This window comes from Callospermophilus lateralis, unplaced genomic scaffold (genome assembly GCF_048772815.1).
Source record: "Callospermophilus lateralis isolate mCalLat2 unplaced genomic scaffold, mCalLat2.hap1 Scaffold_121, whole genome shotgun sequence".
NCBI lineage: Eukaryota > Metazoa > Chordata > Mammalia > Rodentia > Sciuridae > Callospermophilus > Callospermophilus lateralis.
Window position 1 is genome coordinate 956594 of NW_027512399.1, and position 15659 is coordinate 972252.

At 52.2% G+C, this 15659-nt stretch overlaps 1 protein-coding gene across 1 annotated transcript; it reads left to right on the forward strand.

The window, feature by feature from the left end:
• The first annotated feature begins 9177 nt into the window (after positions 1-9177).
• On the forward strand, positions 9178-15334 carry LOC143387182 (PDZK1-interacting protein 1-like). The gene is made up of 5 exons (XM_076841784.2): positions 9178-9220; positions 9874-10048; positions 12536-12644; positions 14328-14423; positions 14999-15334. Exons 2-5 carry the CDS (start codon positions 9982-9984, stop codon positions 15072-15074), a joined length of 348 nt encoding a protein of 115 aa, XP_076697899.2. The 5' UTR covers positions 9178-9220; positions 9874-9981; the 3' UTR covers positions 15075-15334.
• The last annotated feature ends 325 nt before the right edge of the window (positions 15335-15659 follow it).

Consider the following 15659-nt stretch of genomic DNA (forward strand, 5'->3'; position numbering starts at 1 on the left):
CTGAGGATCGAACCCGGGCCGCACGCATGGCAGATGAGCGGCGCTACCGCTTGAGCCACATCCCCAGCCCCGAGCACTCACTTTTTTAAACCTTGATTTCTTTTCATTTCCTTTTCTTTCTCTTTCTTTCTTTTATTTCCTTCTTCCTCTATCCCTCCTTCCTTTCCCCAGTCCCCTTCCCTTCCCTTCTCCTCCCTTCCTTTCCCTTCCCTTCCTCCTTTCTTTCTTCTCTCTCTCTGTCTCTCTGTCTCTCTCTCTTTTGTAGCAGAGATTGAACCCAGGAAAGCTTAACCACTGAGTCATATTCCAAGTCCTTTTTATTTTGAGGTCTCGCTAAGTTGCTGAGGCTGGCTTTGAACTTGTGTTCCTCCTGCCTCAGACTCTCGAGTCGTGGGGATTATAGGTGTGCACCAACATGCCCAGCTGATTTCTTTTATTTTATATGAAGAGAAAGTATAATGCAATGCTTAAGAGCTTCTGAATCTAATAAACTTGGATGAAAATTCTGGATACCCTTACATCCTGAGTTTAATTTCTTGGGATCTCATTGTTCTTGTAGTAAAATGAGGATGCAATACCCACTTCATACTGGGAGGAATGAGTAGGAAGTCCAGAGTTCCTTGCACACGACACACCTGGCACATAGTAAGTATTCCTTTTAGAAGTTACATGTCGAACTCACCATGCTGAGCCAGAGGGCAGGGCAAAGACCACTTTCTATGTGTATCCTGGTACCTGGGAGTCCTGGACAGAATGGTATGGAGGGTGGCCTCCAACTGGCCAGCAACCAGGCAGACTGGACCCCATGGCCCTACCTGGTAGAGAAGGTTCTCTGGTGAAGAGATGCTCTGGTTTAACTCTTGAGCTATTTAAGTACAGTAAAAAGCTTGTAAGTGACTCGATTTTGTCTTTTAATGTATACTCATTTCATTAATTTTTAAGCTACAAGTTTATCCCTCCCTCCCTCATCATTAAATATTCCTCATTACAGAAACTCTGGAAAGAATATCAAGAGAAGGAAAAAAAAAATCACAAGGGCCTGGGGTTGTGGCTCAGTGGTAGAGTGCTTGCCTAGCATGCCTCACGCACTGGGTTCAATTCTCATCACGGCATATAGATAGATAAAAATAAAGGTCCATTAACAAATAAAAAGTATTTTACAAAATCATGAATTCAGCACAGATGGCCAATTAATATTTTAGTGTATTTTTTATGTTTTTTTTCTCATCTGTGAAATTTTAATTGCATTTTGTTTAATTCTTGCATCTGTCTTCAGCTTTTTAAGGTCATTTTAAAGTTTAAATTCTGAGGGGCTTGGGGTATATCTCAGATAAGAGTGTTTGCCTATCATGGGCAAAGCCCTGGGTTCAATCCCCAACACTGCAAAAAAAGAAAAAAAAATTAATAAAAAAAACATTTAAAAATGTAAGTAAATAAATAAAAACAAATAAATAAAGGACTGGGTGTGGCTTCTAGACTGATCCAGAATGGTCAACATGGAGCTTGGCCCACACCCTGTTACACCTCTCACTGCCCGCTGGGGCTTCTGTCATGAGAAAGGACTGGCTGGGGTCAGGGCAGTGTGGCTCAAACACTTGATACCCTGTTTAGATTTGGGCGTTTCTTGCATTTACCAAGTATCCACTACTGTGAGGCCTTCAGATGCATTATCCTCTGGCTGATCTGGTGGACTTTACTGGGAAACAGGCTCAGAGAAGGGAACTTGCTCAGGTCACACAGCTAATAGGGGTGGGGTGGGAACTTTGATTCCAGCTCCCTTCCTGGACCTCAGGGGCTCATCAGTGAGTCCATTCACTCCTCCTCTGGCCCTTGTCCTGCTTTACCTCCCTCTACAAGCTCAAAGCTCCTACTTGCATACCTCCAGTAGGCGGGAGCTCGCTACCTTTCAGAGTCATCTCCACCCTCACTAGACAGCCATGGGAGACATCTTTGTCTCACTGAACACAATCCAGCTTCCCTGTGACTTTTCTTATCATGGACGCGTGGTCACACAGTGAAAGTTCTCTCTCTCTAATCTGGAAAAGTTCCAAAGATATCTATAGAGATTCCCCAGGCTGCTCCTCTTTAGACTGAAAAATCTCAGCTCTTTCAAATATTGAATAGATTAATGACAAAATGAATAGCAAGTGAAGAGAACAGTGTTAGTTAGGATGAAATAAAATCAGTTCCACGACTCTGGTGCCCTGAAGTGAGAAGCAGCAACTCTGGGGGTTCTATTAGGAGAGGTATGAACTCTGTTGTTCTTCATTTTCCCTTCAGTTGAGATGGACCCAGTCCGCACCCACTTGAGGGTGAGTCCAGACCCAGCTTTGCCTTTCCCTCTCCTGGGCTGTGTCATCTTGGCCCAAAGCCTTAATCTCTATTCACAACGGTTGAATTCTAAGTCTCTATTTCCAGTTCAGATCTATCTCTCCCCTAAATGCCCGATGGAAACACTAAGCTTTGTCCTGAGATGTCCCCAGGCTGCCCCTGGACCCGGCATCCTTGCCCCTTTGCTCCCTGCTGGTCTCTCTCACTAAGTCATGCATCTCCCCAGGGCAGGGCTGTGGAGCTGTGCCTGGCACCAAGCAGAAGGAGAGAGGTTTGCTAAACACATGAACACCTGACAGCTTCTCACCCCGGGCCCCACGGGCCGTTCTTCTAGTTTTCTCCAGTTGAAAAATCAGTGCAGACATCCAGGTGCTGCCTGTCAGAGGACCAGGGGCCGTCTTGACTCTGGACCTCTGAAGCCCCTACTTCTGCACCTGTGCCCTTGCTTGTCCTGATTGTGCCCCTTGCGTGGTCTTTTCCTCCTCTAGTTATCTCCATGCATGGTTTTAATCCCAGGCGCCACCACCCCTCTCTTGGACTCCTTCCAGAGCCGGCTCCCTGCTTTCCAGTGTATTCTCCAAGCTGTGCATGGAGACACCTTGCTGAAACGCATGGCTGCCCATGTCACGTCCTTGCCTACAACCTTACCGTAACCCTGCTTTATCTGTAAGGTGGCAATCACACCACCCCTCTCCGGCATCCCTTCTAGGGTCCATTCACTGCAAGGTCCTCAGATCCTTTCTGCTCGCTGCTCCCCAGCCGGGTCATTCCCCATCATTGACAGCAGCCTTGCTGTCTGCTCCCCCCAAGCTGCTCTTCCCACCCTTCTTCCACCATGGAAGCTCTTCTCTCCCCAGGTCCCTCCCAAATTCACATCTCTATCCTGGGTCTGACCTCCAGACTCACCACCTCCAAACCAAACTAGGAATCCTGCCCCCCTGCTCAGAAAAGCCTCCTTCTTCAGATCCCCCACCTCATCTAGCTGAGCAGACTTAAGTCCTTGAATCCCCCCTTGGCTTCTCTCTCATATTCCAGATCATATTGATTTTATCCTCAAAATAGGCCTAGACTCACCCCATACATCCCCAGCTCCATAGCTCCTCCCTGACCTGAGCTGCTGCCATCTCTGGTTGAAGCTTGCATGAACCTCTTCCACGGGACTCCCTGTCCTGCTCTCCTTGCTCCTCGTAATCCCTTCTCAACCCAGCAGCCCAATTATGTCTCTTGTGATCAAAACTCTCCAGTGGCTTCCTGGTCTCCATGGCATTAGAAGCCAAAGTCCTTACAGTCACCCACAGAATCCCAAAGGAGTGGACCTCTTGCAGCCTTCCCAGGCCCTCTCCTGCTCTCCCTGCAGTCACCTCCCCAAGCCACACTGACACCTCCTCCATGATCCTTTCTCAGGGCCTTTGCACTTGCTGTTTTCCTTGCCTGGAATCCTCTCCCCTCCAAGAGCTGAACATGTTTCTCACCCTCAGCTCTGTTCAGAGGAGCCATCCCCGTGAATTTACAAACGACAGCATGCCCTTCCTGGAGGACTCTCTGCTCCTGCTCCTGTCTGGGCTTTTCTGTACTGCCATTAGACCTGCTTCATCTACTTATTGTTTGTTTCCTGGCTCTAGAATTTGATTGCTCTAGAATTTCGGCCCCATGGGGGCAGGGGTTTTGTTGTGCGTTCTGAATAGTGCCTGGTCCTCAGGAGACTCAGTAAATATCTGTTGAATGAGTCGTAGACTGACCACTACCTTCTCCTGACCTCCCAGACTAGATGATGTCCTCATTGATATATTCTTGGTGGCCATACACCTGTTTTGAAACATTTGGCACAACTGCAATTATAGCTGTATGAGGTAAGTTTTACCTTACATCCCTACTGGACTTCCAGTCCTCTAGTGGACACTAAATAGGTGTCGTATGAATGAATGAATTAAAGTAAGTCAGAGTGTTATTGGAGAAACTGATCAATGAGCAGGTGCTCCCGTCTCGGGCTGGTTGCAGGGATGCCGGAGATTGGCCCTCTCCCTCCTCATTTACTGTGTGGCCTTCAAGTGGTCCCTTCAGTTTCCCCAGGTGAAAAATAAGTATCAAGATCACACTATTCGGGATGAGCTTTTAGGCCAGAAAAGACTGATTCTGGAAGCCAGCTTGGTTCTGCTGCTGGCCTGGAGCCCTGGATGGGGGAGCAGGGGTGTGCTGGAATCACTGGGCAAAGATTTGGCCTTGGGACCTCTGCTGGCAGGCTGACTCCTGGCCAGGGGCCAGCCCTTTAGTTTCTTGGCTGGGTGAGTAGGTAATGGGAGGGGTTGATTGATCTTCTCCCACTGGGGGGTCCTGGCCATAAATCTCCCTGGCCCAGTGGGGTCGCCTAGGACCCAGGAGCCACAGCCAGTACATTCCTTGGCTTGGCTGGCTCCAAGCTGGTACTTTTTGCCCCTTCCAGCTCTTACCACTGGGGCTCTCTGTGGGGGTAAATGCCCATCCAGTCATCCAGAGGATAGAGAGAGACAAGGAGACAACTAGAGCTAACACGTCTGATTCGTTCAGCGGCCAGCCTCTGAGCCCTGCTGTCTGCCAGACCAGAGGGAGGCACTGCATATACTGAGATCTAATTCCACAAAATATTTGTTGAGTGTGTGTGTAGTCACTGTGCTCAGTGCTAGCGGTGAGATGGGAGCTATTAATAGAGTAAATACATAAGTCAAGAAGGAATTGCAATTTGTGACTATGTCTGCGAAGAGATGAGCAGAGGAGACTCAGAGGTGGGTGAAGGGAAGCCAAAGAAGTCTTCTCGGAAAAGTGACCTTTAAAGCAAGACAAGGAGAATTAGCTTACTGGGTAGTTAGGAGGGGAAGAGTTCTCCAGGCAGAGGGCAGAGCAAGTGGGGAGCTGGCCCGGATGCAGGAGGTACTGGGGCCAGATGAGGCTGGAGAGAAGGGGAAGGTCAGATTGTCCCACTCCTCAGGACCAGGTGAAGAAGTCCGGACATTATTTGAAGGGCCACTGGAAGCTGTTAAAGTGTCTAAGCAGAATCTGTTTGAATGAGTACAGTGTCCAGGAGCTCTCAGGCTTGCAGAAAGACAGGAATGAGGTGAGGCATTGTAAGAAGGAGTGAAGGAAGCTTCTATCTGTGCTCTGAGCATCCTTCTCGAAAGTAGCACCCTGCTTTTCCTCAGTCTGAGCTCTCTGCCTGGATTGCTTTTCCCACTCTGTCTTTCTGCCTAATCCAACGTCCAGTCAACTTTCCCCTTAGCATCACCTCTTCCAGGATGCCTTCCTTGACTTTTAGTGGTCATGTGCAGATCTCCACTGCAGCCCTGGCTTGCCATGTGCACTGTCCAGCATCAACGACTTCCTCCACATCCACCTTCTCTTCTTCCAGATCATCCCGTGAGAGGGTGAAAGTAGGGGGCAGGAGGGGAACGAAGTTGGGGACTCCTCAGCTCTGTGCTGGTCCCCTACCTTCCCAACCAGCCTGGGATTGGCGCTAGATACTGCCACCTGCTGGCAACAAATGGAATTAGTCACGGTCCATTCAGGCTTTTCTAAAGAGTAATCACATAAGCTAGATGCAGGGCTTGTCTAAGGGGCCTGATGATTTCAGGAGGCAGAGCTGGCCCGGGAGTAGGTGGGAGGGATTAAGCATCGATAGAACAGCTGCTCTAAGGTGAGGACTCAGGGTTCAACCCTGTTGGCTGCTGAGACCTGAGTCCAGACCCTGGGTCTAAGCCAGAGCGATAGGGGGACCCACTATGTCACCTCAGGGATCAGGAATGTCCACACAGCTGGGATGATGACCTCCTCTCCTCTGTGAGGACCTCCAGGGAGCAGGGACCAGCCTCAGAGCCAAGTGTCCATCCACACCCCCCTTTTCCGGGACAACTTGTTTTGCTTTAAAGCCTGGGACTTTGACCTGGGAGCTGGGCTTTCCGCCTGTTGGTCCCCTGCTGTCTTTCCTGCTCATCCTCCCCCCACACCGCCCCAAAGCATGGCTCAGAGAGTCCTTGCCTTGCCTTTATCCAGGGAGTTTAGTGAGAAAAGGCAGACACTGTGTCTTGCTTGCTGATGGCAGAAGCTGGGCGGCTGCACTGGCTGGTGGGGCTGGGTGACGTCCTTGTCCACCTCCCCTTGAATCTCTCCACCCTTGGCTCCTTGGATATTCAATTTTTCTGGGATTTCATCCTCTTGCTCCATCCTTCCTCCTCTTCTTTTGAGACACTTGTGTGCTGGGGTAGCATCCTGGTCCCTGAAAACACACACACTCTCTCTCCCTCTCTCTCTCTCCCTCTCTCTCTCTCTCTCTGAAGATCTTGCACTCCCATCCTGAATTACCATCACTGTTCACAAGTGTCCCTCGGATCTAACTCTCTCTTCTCCAGACCCAGGGATCCTCTGCCTTCTAGATACCTCCCTCGGGAGGCTCTGCAGGTACCACACACAGTACATCTAAGGCATCTGAGCCACTATCCACTCAGCTGTCCAAGCCAGAAACCTAACCAAGAGTCACCTCCTTCCTCACCCTGTCCAGCTAGCCACTGTTCTAGAAACCATGCCCAGGCTTTTCTACCAGGGCTCAGACCCACACCCACTGCCACACCCCTGCTGCAGGCTATCGCTGACTGTGTGGCTCCTTTGTGGCCTCTCTAGATCTCCCTTTTCCAATTCTGATACCCATTTCATTTTCTCAAATGCACCTCTGACCATGTGACTCCCCTGCTTAAAACCCTTGCTGCGTGTTTGTTAAATTCAACTTCATTCCTTACATTCCAACCAGTGATTCTCTGGCTGTTCATTACCACTCTCCAGACTGTGCCCACAGATTCTGACCCCAAGTTGTTGTAGGAGGGGGAGCAGGACACACATGAACAGGAGGCATCACTCAACTTTACTCAAAGTTCTCCTAGAGCACTTGGAGGATACCCAATTTTTGTTTTATTTTATTTTTAAAATTTTCTTTGCTCTTTTTTAGTTATACAAAAAGAATAGAATGGCAATAGAATGTATTTTGACATATCATACATATATGAACTATAACTTCCCATTCTTGTGGTTGTACATGATGTGGAGGTACACTGGTCGTGTATTCATATATTATCATAGGAAAGTTATGTCCGATTCATTCTATTGTCTTTCCCATTCCCAATCCCCCTCCCTTCCCTCCATTCTCCCGTCTAATCTGGTGGAACGCCCCCACCCCCTACCACCACCATGGTGAGTCAGCATCTGCATATCAGACAGAACATTCAATCTTTGGTTTTTTGGGATTGATTTATTTCACTTAGCATGATAGTCTCCAGTTTCATCCATTTACTGGATAATGCCATAATTTCATTCTTCTTTATGGCTGAGTAATATTCCATGTGTATATATACCACATTTTCTTTACCCATTCATCTATTGAAGATCACCTAGGTTGATTCCATAAATTAGCTACTGTGAATTGAGCTGTTGTGAACATTGATGTGGCTGTGTCACTCTAGTATGCTAATTTTAAATCCTTTGGGTATATACTGAGGAGCAGGATAACTGGGTCAAATGGTGGTTCTGTTTCAAGTTTTCTGAGTAGTCTCCATACTGCTTTGCAGAGTGGTTGAACCAGTTTGCAGTCCCACCAGTGATGTCTGAGTGTACCTTTTTCCCCACAGAAGATACCCAAGTTTTGGATGGTAATGGGCCCACTGTGCTTGCATGCAAGAGCGCGCGCGCACACACACACACACACACACACACACACACACACAAAGCAGGGACAAAACGTGATTCTGAGTGCTCCCAACTGGCAGAACCATTTTGACATGGAAAAGGGAACCCAGTGGGTCCTCTGAACAGCAGTTTGACTTCCTCTGGGCAGAGAGGCTATGAAGGAGACTCCTTAGGGACTTTGCTCCTGGTCCGCCAGCTTTGCCTAGCCTTTCCTTTCTTTATGGGCAGGAAGTAGGATTTATTGGTGAATATGAGGAAGGATGTGGTAACACGGTGGAGACCCTCACCAGTACAGGGTTTGCCATTTGTCCAGGAAACTATGGGATGTATTTGACAGCTGCCCACTTCTCTGCTACGGTGTCTTCAAATCCATTCACATCAAACTCTGTAAAGCCCCACTGTTTTGAGATATGGATTTTCTGGTGGCCAGGGAACTGAATTTAGCCCCATGTAGGGCCTCAATCCCACACTCCTTGTTCTGTACCCAGGTGCAGATGGACACTATGACTTGGTCAATATGAACCCTAGCCACTGTGCCCTGGGACTTTCCAAAGGCATCTTGAATATCTGTCTGGGACCCAGATCAAGGACATGAAGAGCTCAGAGACATGTATATCCTTTGGGAAGCAGCGTCTCCAAGGTCATACAAGGTCATACAAGCAACAGGGTGCACACTGCTGTACACTGCATTCAGCCATTGCATACCAGGTTGCCATGAGGAAAGGAGCCCAGGCACGGCTCCCAGCACCTAAGCTTCCCATAGTCCTGCTGTGACTTGGGGCAAGGAAGCCTAGCATGATCCCTGGCCTTGATAGGAACATGGGTTATGCTTAGCCCCTGAGGTGGAGGGTAGACTGGATGCCATGTGATTCTGGAGGGACATTTCACCTCTTGTGAGGAGTCTGGCTCCAGGATCAGGTGATAGTTGATAGGTGTCCCCGATGGTAGGTGAACCTTCCTCAGGATTGCTCCTGGGTATAGCTTGGACCTCGGCACCTGGGGGTACCTTCTCTTCTCCCTCCACAGCAGCCTTCTCTTCTCCCTCCTACTTCTGCCTCCAAGGACTGCTGGAGCCAGACCTGAGGGTAGATGCTGAGGCCTTTGATCTAGTTCAGATCTTGTCTGAGGGAGGCCTGCCATGTCTCCAGGGACCACATGGGGCCACGAGGAGGAGGTGAACTGGGTCCAGGTCAGTTGGGCTGGGAAGGGGGGCGGGCTGGGACCTCAGGCCCTCTGTTGTGATTTGTGGGAGGGAGTGGATTTAGGGAGCTACTGGGCTGGGCCAGGGGGTGGGGGAGCACTGAAGCTGGGCTGTATCCCCCGAGTGGAGCCCCAGGGTCTTGCTTGGTAGGGCAGGGACAGGTGAGGGGGAGAACAGAAATCAGGCCAGGCTCTGGAGAAAGTGGGCGGCTGTGAGCCTCCCTGCGCCTCTGGGGTTTTCCCCAGGCCCTGAGCCAGCCGCAGATTTCTTAATTCCATTGTATCCTTCCAAGAAGCTCCACCCACTGGACTCCTTCAGTGCAGAAGAGACAATGTGTCACTCTTGCCCAGAGCCCAGCCCCGCTGCCAGGAATGTGGAGCCCAGGCAGGGACTGTGGGGGCAGTATGGGGCTCCAGGTGTCTGGGACTCTCCCCACACCTCCCAGGTCCTCACTCACCTCCTCAGCTGGTCTCTGAAGGATGACCTCAAATGCCAGCTCAGTGGGCTGGGCACGGCCAGGGAAGCCGGTCCGGGCAGCTCATTTCCATGGGAGGGAGGGCAGTTTCTCTCCCCCGCCTGTCCTTCCCCCTCCCCCTCCTTCTCTGGCCCTCTTCCTCACTCGCTCCTCTCCTCCCCTCCAGGATCCGACTGTGCTCGGTAGATCTCAGGCAAACGCCACCAACACCCCCAGCAGCTCCAGAAGCTCAGTCAGCAGCCGCCGAGGGAAGGCCCAGGAGCTACCTGCAGCCATGTCGGCCTTCAACCTGGTCATTCTGGGCCTGCTCACCTCAGTGCCACCCGCCAGCTGTCAACAAGGTAGCACAGGACAGGGGACAGCCTGGTGGCTGCAGAGAGGAGAGGGCTGGGCTGGGCAATGGTGATCCAGGGGTGGGTGGGGTAGTGTCCTGGCTTTACCCACCCCCCTCAGCAGGTACTGGATTAGCCAGAGGAAACTCCAGAGGCACAGTTTTCTGAATCAGGTCCCTGTGATTTGCTTTCCACCTGTGAGAAGAGGTGACAAGACAGGGAAATGGTGGGTCTAGGATTTGTGGGAGGAAGAGCGGTTAAACCTGAGCTCCCAGAGCAGGAACTGCCCTAGTGACGTCTGCATCCTGAGGGCTGGGGGCCAGGGGCTCTGGGGAAGGGCAGGGCAGGCTTGCTCTAGGGGAGGGGCTGTGCTGTCAGGGATTGGCCCAAGACTTTGACCTGGTCCTCATCTTCTCAGCTTCCTGGGCTTGGGTAGAGAACAGTGCCCCTGAGTGGTCCCCACCATGTCCTGAACTCTGTCCAGCTATCTTTTTTTGCTGTGTGGCCTTGATGAAATCACTGCTCCTCTCTGAAACTCAGTTTTCTCACTCATATAAGATGAGGATGGAAAACCCCACTCTGCCCACCTTCCAGGGCTGCTGCCAGGTCAGGGACGTGGAATAGCTTTGTACCCACTGAAGCATAATATCCTGAAGTCTGGGGTCCACCCTGCACTCTTAGGCTACATCTGTGGCCAAAATCTGGTGACTCTGCAGTGGCCCTTGGATCTAGTGGGAACTGACAAAGATGCTTCCAAGCTCTCCTGAACTCTCGTGTGTGTGTGTGTGGGGGGGGGCACAGATCTGTCTCCCAGGTCCTGGAAGCCCTCTGGGGAACTGAAGAGACCGGAGGCCGCGTGACTTACATGGGTTGTAGAGGAGGGCAAGAAGGGACAGGATCCAGGCCATCCTTCTCCTGCCCCAGGTTCGGTCCCTTACTCTTTGTGCTTGCTCCAGAGTCACAGCGGAGGAGGAACCAGGGGATTGTGGTCCCTCTTGTGTCTGAAGGGAGTTGGCTACGAGGTCTAGAGGAAGCAGGGAGGGGCCTCCCAGGGCTGCTCCCAATGCTTGAGCAATTATTTACCTGAGAGAGCAATGTGCTTGTTTCTCTTGGGAGGAACAACAAATTTAAAAATGCTCATCTTTGTAGGATAACCACATTGTGTATCTTCTGCTATCCATGGAGCTAAGCAAGGTCTGACCTAGCCATAGGCCAAAGAGTTCCACAATTCTCCCTCCTTCCCAACACCTGCTAGGTTCAGAAAGAGTTCAAAGAAGAGATGAAGTCTTCACTGCAGCAGGAGAGCTTTAGGGTAGACTCAAGGGAGGTCTTTTTTGGCAGTAAGGTAGAAGGAATGTAATTGATGCCCAGTCTGGTCATAATATAGAATGGCTCTCAGAATATAAAATGGCGGAAGGATACAGGCATTTTTTCCTGGAGGCAGCAGGCGCCTCCGCCACACCCAGAAACCCCCTGTTGACTTCTGTTTCCCTCCTAGGACCTTTACCTGCTAAGTGTCTTTCCTCTGCAGGGCTGAGCTCCCTCTGGTTCAGGTCGCACAGTGATACCCAGGGAAGAGAGGGGAACTCTTTGAGGCTCCCTGTGACCTAAGGGTGGAGATTTCTGGGACATCCTGAGGGTAGGAGTTGTTGTTAACAGTCAAAAAGCATAGAACAGGGGCTGGGATCCTAGCTCGGTGGTAGGGCACTTGCCTTGCACATGTGAGGCACTGGGTTTGATCCTTGGCACCACGTTAAAAACAACAACAACAACAACAAAAATAAAGGTATTGTGTCCATCTACAACTAAAAAAAAAAAAAAAAAGTGCATAGAAGAGCATGGTTGGAGCGTTGACCTGGTCTCTGGCCCTGCTCCCCTTGAACACCCAGCTGGAGGAATCCAAGGGGCTCAGGGTTGGAAGCTTCCTCCTGGTACCCCTCATCTCAACCCTGTCACTGCTCTGTGCACCCAGACCTGAGCAGCTCGGCTGGCCGGATCTCACACCCTCGCAGCTCCTCCCAGCCTCTTGCCACGGAGCAGGATCTTCCAGATGCCCGCCCTTCTCTGGCAGTTTGGGGCCAGTTTCCAGCCTGATGGCAGTTGCAGAGGAGGAGGGGCCACTCCTAGCTGGCAGGGCCTGGGCCAGCTGTCCAGGGGAACTGCCCTTTGGTCCCTGGGGCCCAGCACTCCCTGGGGGGCCTGCACGTGACCCCTGGGGGAGGGGATGGTGCGCAGGGATCCAGATCTCAGAAACAGCACCCTGAGCCCCACGGCCTTGTGGGCTGTCAGGCCGTGGTCAGGCATCTGTCTCTCCCTGGGCCTCTGCCCTTCTTTCAAACCACATCTCATGCTCAGTGGGGTCAGACGGGCCCTCTTATCCAGAATGTCCTTCGTGTTCCTGAAGTGGCCGGTGGCCCCCCACACCAGCACCAGCCCTTGCAGTGGGAGGCTCCTTCTGCCCCTGCTCTGCACTCAAAATCCCCCTTCCCTCTTCAGGTTTGGGGAACCTGCAGCCCTGGATGCAGGGCCTCATCGCAGTAGCCGTGTTCCTGGTTCTCGTTGCAATTGCTTTTGCCGTTAACCACTTCTGGTGCCAGGAAGAGCCGTAAGTGCTGCCTGAGGGCCCTGGGGCTGGGGTCCTGAACAGGTAGGGTGGCCTCAGGACCACTGCTCTTGCTCTGGTAGTGGGGAGAAGGGCCTCAAAACTCTGGGTCAGGCCCTCTCACGGTGAGGAAGGGAAACTGAGGCTCGAGGTCACAGGGTGAGTTGGCGACTGTTGGAACTAGCCTCAGGCTTGCTGGCTCCCAGATGTGGGCTCTATTGGCCAGCTCTGGTGGCCCCTCCTTGTGAGTTTTGGGAAAATATCTTCTCTCCTTGGAGTCTTGAGGTTTCCTTTGTGGAGTTGGAATAGCAGCCTGGTCTTCCTACTGGAAAGGAAGTTCCCATCCTTCTCCAGGGTCAGCTGGGGAGCTCTTGGGTTGCAGACTGGACAGCAATCACAAGTGCAGGTGCTGATGAAGGAGACTGTACAGTGCGCTGCCCTGGTCTGGGGGTGGTCAGGGAAGGCCTCCCTGATGGCATATTCACCTGGAGCCTGGGGGAGGCAGTTACAGGACAGGGAGGAGTACTCCTGGGTGGCCCTGAGTTAGAGGCCTGGCACCAGGGCCACTGGGTATGAATGCACAAAGATCAAGAGTGCACTCTCATTTATCAGATCAGGGCCCCGGGGCAAGGGCACATCTTTCTTAGGGCATCGTTTCCCACGCTCAAAAAGGTGGCCCGGTGGCCAGGATGCCAGCCGCAGCCCTGCACAGCCTCAGAGGAAACACAAGCAGCTTAGTGGAGGGGGGACAGGGGAGGCCCAAGACGAGGCAGGCGAGGTGAGCAGGACCCAGGCCAAGAGAGTCCTTGTGCCTGAATTTTGGGCTTCATCTTGGTGCAGAGGAATTTTTAAAGCATGTTTTAAAGCCTGGGACACAGCCTTAGCAGTCACTCTGGCTGCCACTTGGCAGCTACACGGTGCGTGGGGGCAGTCTGCAGGCCTGGGAAGCAATGAGAAGCCGCAGATGAGGTTGGGATAATCTGGACGAGACATGGCAGGTGTGATACTGAAAAGGGATTGAATCTAAGAGCAGTCCAGGAGGTGGGCCCTTGGAGGCTGGTGGACAGAGACAGTAGTGGACCCAGGAGGATGAAGGACAAGGAAAATATCTGGGAACCTCACTGAGGCATAGAACATAAGCCGATGAACAGATCTGGAGGCAATTGATGAGTTTAGTGGGCCATGTTGAATCTGATCTCTGTGGGATGTCCAAGGAAAGACGAGCAGGTGTAAGGGTCCCTGTGACCCTCATGAGAGCAGTTTTGGGGGTGAGGTGGAGCCCACACTGCTGTGGGATTATGCTTGAATAAGAGGTGAGGGGCTTTCTGTGGAGATGCTTCATTCCTCCACCGGCCAGCTCTCCTTCAGGGTCCGCTGATGGACCACGGATCTGCTCCTGATGCTGGGCAGACACTGAGTCTTGCTGTTCTGCTCTGAGGCCTGAGCTGAGGGTGGCTGGGAGGTAGTGGAGAGAGGCCTTGGACTCAGGGCAAATCTTGTAGATCTCTGGCCCCTACTGTGGAGCAGGAAGAAGAGTGTGAGTTTCCCTAGACAGGCCAATGGCAGGGCCTGCTAGACAGAGATGCTTGTCCTGCGCTTGTGAGAACCAGCATCCAGAATAGGATCTGCTTGGATAGGGTGAGTGGGGGGCTATCAGTGGCTGTTACTAATGAGCCTTGTCCCCAGGGAGCCTGGAAACATGGTCATGACTGTTGGGAGCAAGGCAGATGGGATCCTGGTGGGAATGGATGGAAAGTACTCCTCCACGGTGGCCAGCTTCAGGTGAGGTGCTGGTACAGGGCTGCTTGCCCTAGGCTCCAGGGCCCAAAGGGAAACTCAGGAGGAGGTGCTGCTGGAGGTGGGGAAAGAGGGTGGGGACTCCCATGGGGAAGGGCTAATGAGGTGTCGGGGACTTTGTGGGGATCACCAGGCTCCATGGGCAGGTGAAGCCTCAGTTTGGTAAGAAGGTTAAGTTAGGGGAAGGCTACTTGAAAGGGGGGTTCGGTGGATGGATGGGGACTCACAGGCCAGTGGGTACTGTGGAGGAAAGGGGTTCAATAAAGGAAGGGATACCATGAAGGGATGACCCTGAGGCGAGAGGGCTCAGCGGGGAGGGAGTTCAGCACGGGGAGATGGGCTCAACGGGTGACCAGTGGAGGAGGATCCCAGGGAGGAGGACAATGGGATTCAGGGAGGTGTAGCTGAGAGGCTTCCTATCTACATGCCCCAGCCCAGGTGTGGTCAGGAGAAGCCCCTCCTGGGAGTCAAAAGTTTATTCTACAAGATACCACTCACAGGATGGGCAGGGAGAAGTGATGGGAGGTCTGCTGACCACCAGGCCCTGCCTCTTCTTTCAGGTCCAGTGAGCACAAAAATGCCTATGAGAACGCCCTGGAGGAGGAGGAGAGCAAGGTCCGCAGCACCACTATGTGACCTGGCTCACGGTGGCCCCCAACCCTGAGATTGAGGTGGACACCACCCCCTGGCCACCGCCTTCTCTGTGCAGGAATCTACAATCAAGGACTGACTGCCCCAGCAATTCTAGCCAGTCAAGGTTGGGGCTCAGACCATGTCCAGGTTGGGGTGCTGGGATGGCCGTCACGTCTTCCTGGATGCCTCCCACCCCATTCAGAAGAGTGGACGGAAGACGCAGTCAGTTTAGCTTCCCATGCTGCCTCCCTTTCTCCCCTATAACCATGGAAATGACCCTTATTTCTGTGAAATAAAGACTTTTTGTACTTCTGGGGCTGAGGCTCAGAAACAGCCCCTCTGGCTTCCAGGAAGACCCTGTCTTGCTTTCTGAATCATGATAATCACCTTCTGAAACCACTGTCATGATGGCCTTGGAGGATTGTCCAGGAAGTCTCTGGGGCCACAGGGCGGCTGGGGCCAAGGGGGCCAGGCCAGGAGAGGTGAGGGCCATGTTGTGAGCTTATGTCTGTGTCCCGGTGACCAGGCAGAGTGCCCTCCAGGAATGTCAGATGAATGCCCTTGCGTGGGAGAGTTTGGGCCCATTCT